The 11,730-nt window shown below is 40.2% G+C and overlaps 1 protein-coding gene across 1 annotated transcript; it reads right to left on the bottom strand.

Moving 5' to 3' along the window:
• Window positions 1-8,190: 8,190 nt before the first annotated feature.
• LOC133730612 (uncharacterized) lies at window positions 8,191-11,075 on the bottom strand. Its single transcript, XM_062158170.1, has 3 exons — window positions 10,850-11,075; window positions 9,880-10,751; window positions 8,191-9,537 (listed from the first exon to the last, which is right to left on the bottom strand). Exons 1-3 carry the CDS (start codon window positions 11,073-11,075, stop codon window positions 8,191-8,193), a joined length of 2,445 nt encoding a protein of 814 aa, XP_062014154.1.
• Between the last annotated feature and the right edge of the window lie 655 nt (window positions 11,076-11,730).

The raw sequence follows: 11,730 nt of genomic DNA, 5'->3' as shown, positions 1-11,730 counted from the left end.
CTTCGTATGAAGACATTATTTGGGGGCAGTAATGTGTCTACTGCCCCCCACTAAACCATTAAAACTTGCACCAGTTTCAAGGATTCACAGTGTATTGCACTTTATCACAAACAAATCAACAAGAGATGATTACTGTCTCCTAAGAAAGACATTATTGGGTGGCACTAATGTGTCTACTGCCCCCCAATAGACCATCAAACATTACACCGCTTCCTATGTTTCGCAGATTATACAAGTTATTCACACTCAAAACAACAGATAATGTCTAAAAACCCACATTATGAGGGTCAATATTCTGTCTACTGCCCCCCACTAGACTGACACAAACAACACAATTTTTTTCATTTATCAACTACTGCAATTTAACACTACATTTACTTTGGAATAGCAGTTTTCAGTCCGTCTATAAATAAAGCAGTCATCATTGGCCCCCAATACAAAGTCTACTGGGGGGCACTAATGTTACAACTTTTATGGTTATGACTGCACAATAGCAGATAGCCATTTTCAGTCCGTCGTCGATTCCTTCAGAAGGTCAACCCCGGCCTCGCCGAGCTTCTCAGCGACGAGGACCGTCAGCTTGGCGTCGAGCCTGGCAGCGGAGAGCACGACGACGAGTTTCGGCGCGGCGATGGCTAGAGCAGGCGTCGTGGGCGACCTGCCGGAGGGATGGAGGGAGGGAGAGAGAGATCCGACGTCTTCTGGAGAGAGAGAGAGAGAGAGAGAGAGAGAGAGAGAGAGAGAGAGAGAGAGAGAGAGAGAGAGAGAGAGAGAGAGAGAGAGAGAGAGAGAGAGAGAGAGAGAGAGAGAGAGAGAGAGAGAGAGAGAGAGATAGAGAAATCGGTGAGGGGGGAGGAGAGAGAAATCGGTGAGGGGGAGAGAGAGAGAGAGAGAGAAACTGAGAGTAGAGAGATTGAAGGAGAGGGCAAAAAAGTCCCAAAAATTAATAAAAAGAATTAATTGGGTAAAGGGGAAATAATCCCTTAGAGTGTTTTGGGTAAATGGGGTTTAAAAACTCTTAGTCGGGCAAGTGGGCACATTTTAAGCTAAAATTGGGTAAATGAGCATTTTCCCAAAAAAAAATTCGAATGCAGCTGCACAAGTTCAACTATTTTTTTTTTCGAGAATAACTAAAAATTTTCTTGCTTTTGTTTTTTTTTTTTTTCAATATTTTCTGAGTTATCATATTGTTCTACATATATTAGATTCTTTATTTTAAATAAGTTAAAGGGTGCGGCTATTGCCACCTTATAATTTTCTTAGTTCACTCTATAAACATTTGAATTATTTAAAGTGTAAAATGACTAATAGGTACACTAATTTTCTAAAATCTAAATTTGTAAAGAAAACTAAATACATAACCAGATAATTAAATACAAATACTATTTAATTTTTTATTGGATAACATTTTTTTAAATCGAATGAGGTCAGTCAAATTTATAATTCAGCAAGCAGTACAAAAACGACACACCCCTGAGGGGCCGACAGAAAGAGCCGTCATTTAGGACATACAAAAGACCTATTCTAAGAAAAATAGAACCTCGCACTCCCGGGTACACCCACATTTTAAGGACAATTAAGCACATTTATTCTAACAAAACCTAGAAACTTAGAAGCAGAGTAAAAAAATGTAACAACCGAGCAACTAGATCTTGCGATCCAAATGAAATTTAAACAATAAATAAAGAAGCCCTAAGGGCCTTTTGCACCCAAAGCAGCTCAGTCCAATCCAAGCCAAGACAGAGCCCAACAGTCCAATGTTGCAGAAACCCTAGCACTCGACTGCTCCACCCCGCCGCCACCACTGACGACTCCACTGGCCATGCCGGCGACCACCTTAGAAAGTTGAGACTAGCCCACAACATCATTCCTGGAAGGCCAAATCAGAGCTTCACTGCCACCACCTATGCGCAAGAGCAGGACGCAGTCATGAATTCGACTTCGACAAGCGGAACCAATCCCGACTGATCCCGATCCCGATCCCAACACCAACATACCAACCTTCAAGTACAGAAACCACTCCCGAGCCTGAGGCCGAAAGCCGGAGCCTATCCCGATCCTGTGCTCAAGAGACGAGCCCAATCCCAAGCCCGACGCCAAGGATACAGACTTTGCCGCTGAAGTCTTTTGACCCGACTCATAATCAAAATCACACCAATCTATCATCACACTAGCCTCCAGAGAAGACCCCGCCTGGAACGGCATCGGAGGCAAAACATCCCAGCCAGAGATCAGATCAACACTGAAACCGAGTAACAAACAGAACCCAAAATTCAGGACAACACGATGAAGGAAACCTCTGCTATCGCGGTCCTCAGGCCAGCCAGAAAAGATAAAGGAGAAAATCCCCGCTCTCCTAGCCGCAGATGCATCACCAAGAGCCATGATGAATAAATTTTTCGAGGTCGAAAGTCGTCGAGTAAACCCTAGCAGAGCTAGGTCAGAATTTAGAAGCGTTTCAAAATTAGACGATATTGTATCTTATTGGATAACATTAATCTTCTTCTTCTAGCTCCACCAAAATTTGAATTTATTACTTTTTTTTTTGTCCTTTTGTTCTCTCATGGTTAATTTGTTATTCAATTCACAAAACCATTAGTGTTAACTTCATCAAAATCTTTGCAATATTCTTTATGAACAATGAAAGTAAAAAATTAAAACACGAAAAAAAAAAAAATTTTCTTCATTGCTCATAGTTGTTAACCTACTAATTTTTTGATATAGATTGAAATAGACGAACATTGAAACTGAAAGAAAAAAAAAATGGAAGTAAATCAGATTATGATAATAAAAACTTTAATATATTTTAGTTTTGTTATTGGTATAATTAAATCAGAGATTTTCGTTAAACAAATTATTTTTTAATTAGATAATGTCATATAAGAATATTTTTGGAAAGAGAAATTGGTTAGATAAGTAAATTTAATAATTGAAATTAAAATGTAGGGTGTAATGAGCAAGTAGGGTGAACAAAGTAAATGATAGGGTGGCAATAGCCGCACCCTAAGTTAAATAAGGGTCACTCAACTATTGTTCTACATATATTAGATTCTTTATTTTAAATAATATTGTTCTAGGAGAAAATTAGGGAGAATTACACAAATGGTCATTCAACTATTACTCTGTCAATCACTTAAGTCACCGAAGGGGCATTTTGTCTCACTTTAATCACTTCTCCCATTCATTCCAATTCAGATTTCTTAATTTTTCACAAAATTCGTTGGTAAAAAATATCCTTGATATTGTGGTAAATAATTTTTTTTCAATGAAAAAAATTAATGAAGTGACTAAAGTGATTAACATAGTTAAAGTTGAGTGACCAAAGTGATATATTTAAAAAGTGAGTGACCAAAGTGTCGAACATGTAAAAGTTGAGTAACTATTTGTGATATTCTCCCAGAAAATTATTTAGATCTCGAGAGGGAGAGCGAGAGCAACCCTAGCTTTGCCAACGCCGAGTTCAGCGTCGACGCACGGAGTTAGACAGGTTGTGCCTTTCGTTTTGTGGAGGCGCGTTGGTGGTGTTTTCCAGGGGAGGTGAAAAGTTTGTGTTGGGTTCGTGGTTGGTGGATCTCGCTCAATTGTTGATCGGAGGTCGGCCATCTGGTTTTGAAGTCGCAGATCTGATTGTTTTTTTTTTTTTTTTTTATCAGAGGTCGTTGTAGTGTTCAGCAATGGCAGCGGCAAGCAGCGGTTTTGATTGCAGGGACGGTGTGGGATCTTGGTTGGAGCGCAGTGGTGCTCGTCATGGTCTGGCGGCGGGTCCGGCGACTACAGCGTGGAAGCAAATGGTGACCCCTGGTGGTGACGAGGAGGTGGGGGGCAGTGGGCTAGGCTTATGGGCTTGGTCCAACTCAACCCTAGTCTCTTTTGTCTGGCCCAATTTGAATAGGAAGGGGAGGGTTTGGGCTGTGGGCTTTTGGGACTACAGCTTAATTATCTTCTTTTGCTATTTTTATTGGGTTTTTTCTTAGTGGTTGCCTAGTTTTGTTTATTTAGAATAATCTCTATGCTAGTATAAGTGTCTCTATGAGCTTTTGTAGAAGTAGGGCTGGGATTTTAGCCCGGAACCCGACCCGGAACCGGCCCGGGACCGGCCCGAACTGTCCGGGCTTTAATATTTATTGTACATGTTTTTCAAGGCTCGGCCCGAAATAAATAAAATACGGTCCGGGCCCGGGCCCAAGAAATCAAAAAAAAAAAAAGCCCGAAGGCCCGAAAATTGGTGCAATTGACACATATTTGCATATTATTGGTAGGAGTATTCAGGCTTACAATATGTGTGCACAGGCGATTCCTAACCCAACTAAAACCTAAATCACTCAACCCTAACCGAGTCAGCCTCACTCTCTCAGTCTCACTGTCTCAGCCTCTTTTCGTTTTCGACTCACTCTCTCTCTCTCTCGGCCACCATCCGCAGACCCACCCCGTCGCCGCTTCTACCGCCGACACACCCTCGCCGGTTCGATCTCTCCTACCCACTGTAAGTAAAACCTTCTCTTTGAACTTCATTGTTGGGATTGAATTCGAAACCACCTCTTCCAATAACCAAAATTGATGCGATTTCCTTTCAATCTTTCATGGCCGTGTGAAGAATCTTCGAGGAAGGTCTGCGAGGAAATGAAGGTCAAGATTTGCGAGGAAGCTCTTTGAGTTGCGGGGATTCTGGGAAGGTCAAGATCTGCACCGTCTGATATCACCTGGAAGGTCTATGACGCCGTTATCCGACGTGGAGGACAACACCACCACCGTGGTACGCATAGCTCCAATCTCTCCCTCTTTCTATAAATCTTGCTCCTTTTTTTTTTTTTTTTTTTTTTTTGTAATGTTTTTAGGGTTTTTAACTGATCTTGGTGATGTGGGTCTCTGCTGATCTTTCTTGTTGTTGGAAATCAAGCTTCGTGAAGCGAGGGAGAAGCTTCGGCTGCAGGAAGTGAATGCAGATAGTCCATTGAGGGGGTCAAAAAATGAGAACTCTGAGGAATTTCGGATTGTAAAATTGCAAGAGCTGACGATTGCAAGTGAAAAATTACAGGCCTCATTCCTCAAAGGAACAGATTTGCAGGTTAATTTTGTATAATTTACCCAAAATTTTGGTGTTTTGTTTTTATTTTTTGTTGTTTCCAAGTTGTTGAATTTATGCTTTAGCTTTCAGTGTTGATATTGTTTTCTGTTTTGATTCTTCTTTTTTTTTCCCTCCTCAGTTTCAGTGTTGAATATGGCCACTGATGATTCGACGATGGCGAAAGAAATTGTTCCAGCTTCTGAAGAAGAACGAAAAGAAGAAAAGCAGCCTCCAACATCACAGAAGATCAAGAGAAAGAGGATAGAGAAGAAAAAAGTGAAGCCGTTGAAGCCAAGTTCAAGGAGTTGGGAACACTTTAGCATTCTACAATGTTTGGAACTTGTTTTTTACTTTATTTGGAAGTTGGGACTATTTGATTATGAAGTTGTTTATTTGAAACTTGGAAGATTTTAATCTGCAATTTGTTATGTTGGAGTGTGGATCTTGTTCAGTTGGACTTTGAATTGTTGGAATGTGGAAAACTGGAAGTTTGGAACTTGTTCTTTTTCATTTTGTTTCACTGTATCAGTTAGCTATTATTTTTTTTTTCTCTTCCTCCTAATCAGGTTATTGGGCCCGAAAACCCGGAAAACCCGGCCCGTAAAAATCTGTCCGGGCCCGACTCGGTCCTAAAAATAAAAAATCATTATTTGGGCCCGCCCCGAAAAAAATTGTCATAACCCGGGCCCATCAAATTTTACCCGGGCTCGGCCCGATCCCAGCCCTATGTAGAAGTGTTTAACTTCAACGTACCACAATTGCGTGCTCGGCGTTTAAGGTTAAATAAAATATAGTTCCTACAAGGTGATGTGTTTTTGTTAGCATAGACTACTCTGCCCTATCATTGTCTAAACAGAGTAGTCCATTCTTTTGTACTATTCTTATCTATGAACCAAGGTCATACAACTGGTATGAATTCTTTATTTCAAAAAAAAAAAAAAAAGGGTATTCTAGGTAGTTTATAAAATTTAATCATCTCTTTTTGGGAATATGATGTAGTCTAAGATGTAGGGAAGATTTTCTAATGAGGACCATTAAAATGAGGACTAGTTGAAGACTTTTGTATTAGACTCACTTTTCAATCAAATTTCCGCAAAACACTCGTTAGAGTTTAGATATTTATGTGTAGATCATTTATGCAATTTTTCAACCAAATTGAAAATCGTTAAGACATTCATAATCTTGATATATTAGTTATGAACATGAACTGTCAAACCGATTTGGTTCGTCCATTGATTTGATCTAGTTTGATACCTTAACGATTAGCAATTTAAAAGAAAACTTTCAGAAGTGATCTACTCATGCATACATAAATATCTAACGGTTGATTTGCCGTATCGTAATCAAAAAGTGGGTCTCCCAAACCTCCTCAAGTAGCCCTATTTTAGTGATCCTCATTAGAAGGGCTCCCTAAGATGTAGTATGTTGTTTAGGTGGTCCACATCAATGCCACTTCAGCAATTAATAAGAAAATGAATGAACAAATCAATGGTTGGTTATGATCGATTAAATAGTAGAGTATAAGGGCACATTTGACTAAATGTGGGGCACAACAAATCTTTTCAGAGCAAATTTAGTAGTTCGACCAAAATTTATACAAATTGTACAAGGATAGAATAAACAGAAATCCTACAATTAAAAGAGCAAGTAACAAAGATGGCTATGCCTCAACCCTGATACGCAGGAGGAAGAATAATTTGGGTTGCTCTGTTTGGACCCACGACAAGAAAGGCTTCAATTTCTTCTTCCACAATTGCAATTAATACAAACCAGGGACAAGGGTCTCCAAAGCGTGAAGAGACGATACCGCACAGGTGACGCGACATCAGGTGGCCAGACAGCGGAGAACGACTTGGGTCGGTTCAGACTAGTATCAGGTCGAGGGATATGTTTTTTGGAAACTTTAGGACAAAACTGGAAGGTTTCCATTTGGGGAAACTTCCTTATTTAGGTGTTTCCTGAAACAATAACCTAGCTTCTATAGACCATAAAATCGTCATATGAACTCCAATATTGATGTTCTTCATGTCGATGGATTCGGTTTAATGTAATCTACAACTTTCATGAAGAAAGTTTTCTCAAAAATCGAATCAAAGAAAAAGCTCATTTCTAAGACTTCAAAAGTTAAAAGTGAAAATTTTTACGTTTACCATCTAAATGACTAGTAAACGAGTAAAACTAGGTACATAGCATAACATTACATGCACAAATCAGTTAGGTCTAGGATTATGGCCTTTGGCTTAGATCTAGGTTATAGTGGATCACTCTAGATTCCGGCTGTGCAATTTGATGAAAATATTTAGAATCCCGATATTCCAAACATACCAAAAATTTTGAAGACTAAAAACCTCGGATCGGTAATCAGTTAATACTTGGAAACCGAAAAAATATCGGTTTTGAAGGCCCAAAACTGAGCCTATCCAACTCAACGAGTCATCGACAGCCCTAGTCCCACTCTTTAAAATTGCAATAAAAAATTTTATTTTCCAAAGAGACTTTAATTAGATTCGAACACCGTCGGCACATACAACTTACAAGTGAAGCGCTCAACCAGCACGCTAGGCTTGTATGACAATTATATTTCTTCCGCTTTTATATTTGTAGTATAAATAAAACTTTTGAAATCTTAATAAATAAATAAAAAACATTATTCAAAAAAAACAAAACATTTATAAGATTTGAACCAACAACCAACCCACCACACCAATCACGTGCACGCATTACTCACTAACTATTGGCGCAATAACTCTTTATCATTATTTTCTTAATGACTCTGCAGCGTTATATAACATTTTACATTAATTAGTTATTGCATAGACATGAGGAGATCACTCGTTACCCAAAAAGCAAATCACTGCTTTATTTTAAGTGCATTCTTTAATCACTCCTCAAATCAATCACATGAGGAGGCCTAGTTCTTTTTCATCTACAAAAAGTTACTCCTCCTTCAACTAAAATCTACAAGGTCAGAGTAAAAAAAAAATACTGAGTAGGAAATTTTTTCCAAAAGAACTTAAGAAGAGTCAATTTTTTCTTGTTGACAATATCACAGTAATTTATTATTTGTTTTACTGGAAATCATTGAATTTTTTTTTTTTTTTTGAGAAACTGTCAACGTAAATAAATTAGGAGGTAAACTCCTTGGATAGTACATCAACAATACAAGCTGGAGGCTCTAGGCCCCAAAATAAAGAACTAGAAGAAGAACAAGCAAAACGAGCTAAAGTGTGAGCCACAACATTGGCTTGACGATAAGCATGAGTAAAATAAGAACCCGGCATCTGCTGCAGATGAAAGGTAATGTCATCATACACACGACCAATGAAGGAAGTATGGGGAATGACTCTCTGCTTAGTAGCATGAAAAAGAGTAAGAGAATCGGTCTCAAAAATAACTGGAGAGAGGCCACGCTGAATAGCAAGTGAGACTGCCTCCCTCCCTGCCAATGCTTCTACCTGTTCTGAAGAGGAAACATGAGATACTGAGGCATAATAACCACCTAAACATCTCCCCATATCATCACGAATAATGACTCCAATCCCCCCAGTACATGTTTCTTTGTAGAATGCACCATTAATCTTCACCCACCCTGCACTTGGAGGTTTCCATGGAACTACGCGCCGACTTCCTCCACCCTGGCCCTTACCATGGTGTCTCTGGTACTCCTGGAGACGAGCCGACAAAAGCAAAACCACTTGGTTCACATCCATGTTCTTCTTATCCCACACCCTATTATTTCTATCCGTCCAAATACCCCACAAATTATAAACAAAAGTTGTCCATAAATTAGGGGGCAAGTTAGACGCACAACTCCAAAACCACTCCATAAACTGCAACTGCCTAGCACTAGAAGAATAGGCAATGTGTTCTATCCCAGGCACGGCCTCCAACACTCCCTTCACAAACGGACATAGCCTACAAAGATGTTCAATTGTCTCATCCCCCACTCCACAAAGAACACAAGGCCGAATCTCCAAAGGAACCCGTTTCTCTAACAATCTAACTATAGTAGGTAAACAATTGTTCAACACCTTCCATAGAAAAATTTTAGCTGTACCTGGAACATTGGTTGACCATAGCTTCGTCCATAGATCTTGTGTTTGCAAGGAAACCTCTTGCACCATCTCTTCCTCCATTAAGAGTTTATAAGCACTCTTAACTGAAAACCGCCCATTAGAATCAAAATGCCACACCCAACGATCCTTGACCCTTCGGCTACTCAGAGGAATAGACAAAATGAAGGGGATATCATCAACATGACAAACCTGTTGTACTAAAGTTTCATTCCAGCTGCCATCATTATTCAACAAGTTACGAACCTTCCAAGCAGCATCCCGACCTCTCTGAACAGGTAATAACCGAAATGGAGCATCTCTAGGTATCCATGGATCACCAATCCATATATCATTCCCATCTCCCACTTGCCAACGTGCCCCTTGGACTAAAACGCTTCTAGCCTCAGAAATACTCCGCTAAGAAAAGGAAGGTGATGGATGAGATTCTGCCTCCCAAAAAGAAGTTTCGGGAAAGTACTTAGCCTTATACATCTTGGCAATCAATGAATTCGGAAATTGAACAATTCTCCAGCCCTGTTTAGCTAGCATAGCCCTATTAAAAGCATGTAGATCTCGGAATCCTAAACCTCCTTCTTTCCTTGGCCTACAAAGGAATTGCCAGGATTTCCAATGAATTTTTCTTTGTTCATTAGTACTCCCCCACCAAAATCTTGCGCATTTCTGCTGAAGATCATCACAAAAATTCTTTGTTAATTGAAAAGAACTCATAGCATATGTAGGTAAAGATTGAGCCACCACCCTGATCAAAATATCTTTGCCAGCACCACTAAGAAGCCGACCCTGCCAAGCTTGAAGTTTCTGATCCAAACGCTCTTGAATATATTGAAAAGTACTAGTTTTATTCCTTCCAACATATGTAGGCAAACCAAGGTACTTCTCATGAGACTCTACTACAGTAACACCCAGAAAACTGGCTAGCCAATTCTGAGTTTCACGGTCCACATTTTTACTAAACGTAACAGAGCTCTTACGAAAATTTACTTGCTGCCCAGATGCTTTCCCATACACCGTCAATACATTACTAATTTCCTGACAAGCCTGTAAGTTAGCATTCGCATACAACATACTATCATCTGCAAAGAGAAGATGGTTAACCATGGGAGCTCCATCACAAATAGAAATGCCAGGTAACACACCTAAATCAGCCTTCTTTGTTAGCAAAGCAGAAAGACCCTCTGCTCCAAGGAGAAACAAATACGGTGATAAAGGATCCCCTTGCCGCAATCCTCGAGAAGGCACCACATAACCCCGGGGCTTGCCTCGAACCAGAAATGAATAACGAACAGAAGAAACACACTGCATAATCATCTTCACCCAACTATGAGCAAAACCCATACGCTCCATTACTTTCTGTAAAAACCCCCATTCCAATCTATCATAGGCTTTACTCAAATCCAATTTCAAGGCCATATATTCCTCACCTGCTCTTTTGTTATGAATAAAATGAGCTAACTCATTAGCTGCCCAGGTATTGTCAGTTATCAGTCTACCTGGAATGAAGGCACTATGGAAAGGCGATATAATCTGAGGCAAGATTAATTTCAACCTGTTGGCAATAACTTTCGAACACAACTTGTAGATTACATTACACAATGCAATTGGTCTCAAATCTGCCATAGACTCAGGAGTAGCAACTTTAGGAATCAAACAAATATGCGTGTAATTAATCTGTTGAGTTGACCAGTTTGTAGAAAATTGTGCACCGCACCAGTAATATCATCCCTTATACTCTCCCAATAATGTTGGAAAAATAAAGGCGGCATTCCATCCGGTCCAGGAGACTTTGTAGGATACATTTGAAACAAAGCCTCCTTCACCTCCTCACAAGTATATTGAGAACAAAGAGAAGTATTCATCTCTTCCGTAACAGAAGGAGAAATAGCCTGTAGAGTTTCCTCCAAAGCTCCAGCATCAATAGTTCCTGCTTTATACATCTTCTCAAAGTACCTCACAACCACTGTTTCTACACCATCATCATCTTCTTGCCAAACCCCTGCCTCATCGTAAAGACCCCTAATGAAATTTTTTCTTTTTCTATTAGAGGCTTTCCGATGAAAGAAGCCTGTATTACGATCTCCCTCCTTAAGCCATGAGACTTTAGCTCGCTGACTCTAATATAATTCTTCCTCCGAGAGTAAGCTCTCCAAGCGGGCCAGTAAACTACCCTTTTCTACCAACAAAGCCGGAGTCGATGACAAACTAAGAAGCTCCTCCAGTCTTGATCGAATCTCCATCAATGCTTTCTGCCTATCCCCAAACACACTTCGTTGCCAGGCATCGAGTGCAATACATGTCCTTTCAATCTTCTTCGAGACCATAAACATAGGCTGCCCCAGAACCGGTCGCTGCCATTGCTGCTGGACCGTCACATGACAACCCTCATGCTTCAACCAGAGTGATTCAAACCGAAACCTGTGGTATTTCTGCTTCTGGATAATAGGAACTGAACTAACACAGAGCAGGAGTGGAATATGGTCCGACTTGCTCGGAGGTAAATGAATGACCCGAGAGTGTACGAAGTTGTCCAACCATGCCGCCGTAGCAACCACCCTGTCCAACCGAACCTTCGTCTCAGAGTCACTCCATGTA

Source organism: Rosa rugosa, chromosome 2, assembly GCF_958449725.1.
Source record: "Rosa rugosa chromosome 2, drRosRugo1.1, whole genome shotgun sequence".
Lineage (NCBI taxonomy): Eukaryota > Viridiplantae > Streptophyta > Magnoliopsida > Rosales > Rosaceae > Rosa > Rosa rugosa.
This window is presented reverse-complemented; position numbering and strand designations above follow the sequence as displayed.

Bases quoted from the DNA above. Each gene is read 5' to 3' on its own strand.
- LOC133730612 (XM_062158170.1), bottom strand. From the start codon at position 11,075: ATGTATAAAGCAGGAACTATTGATGCTGGAGCTTTGGAGGAAACTCTA. The intron at 10,752-10,849 runs GTGCGGTGCACA...AGTCTATGGCAG, and splicing joins TATAAGGGATGATATTACTG to ATTTGAGACCAATTGCATTG. The intron at 9,538-9,879 runs GTGGTGGCTCAA...TCCTTTTCTTAG, and splicing joins GCAAAGATATTTTGATCAGG to CGGAGTATTTCTGAGGCTAG.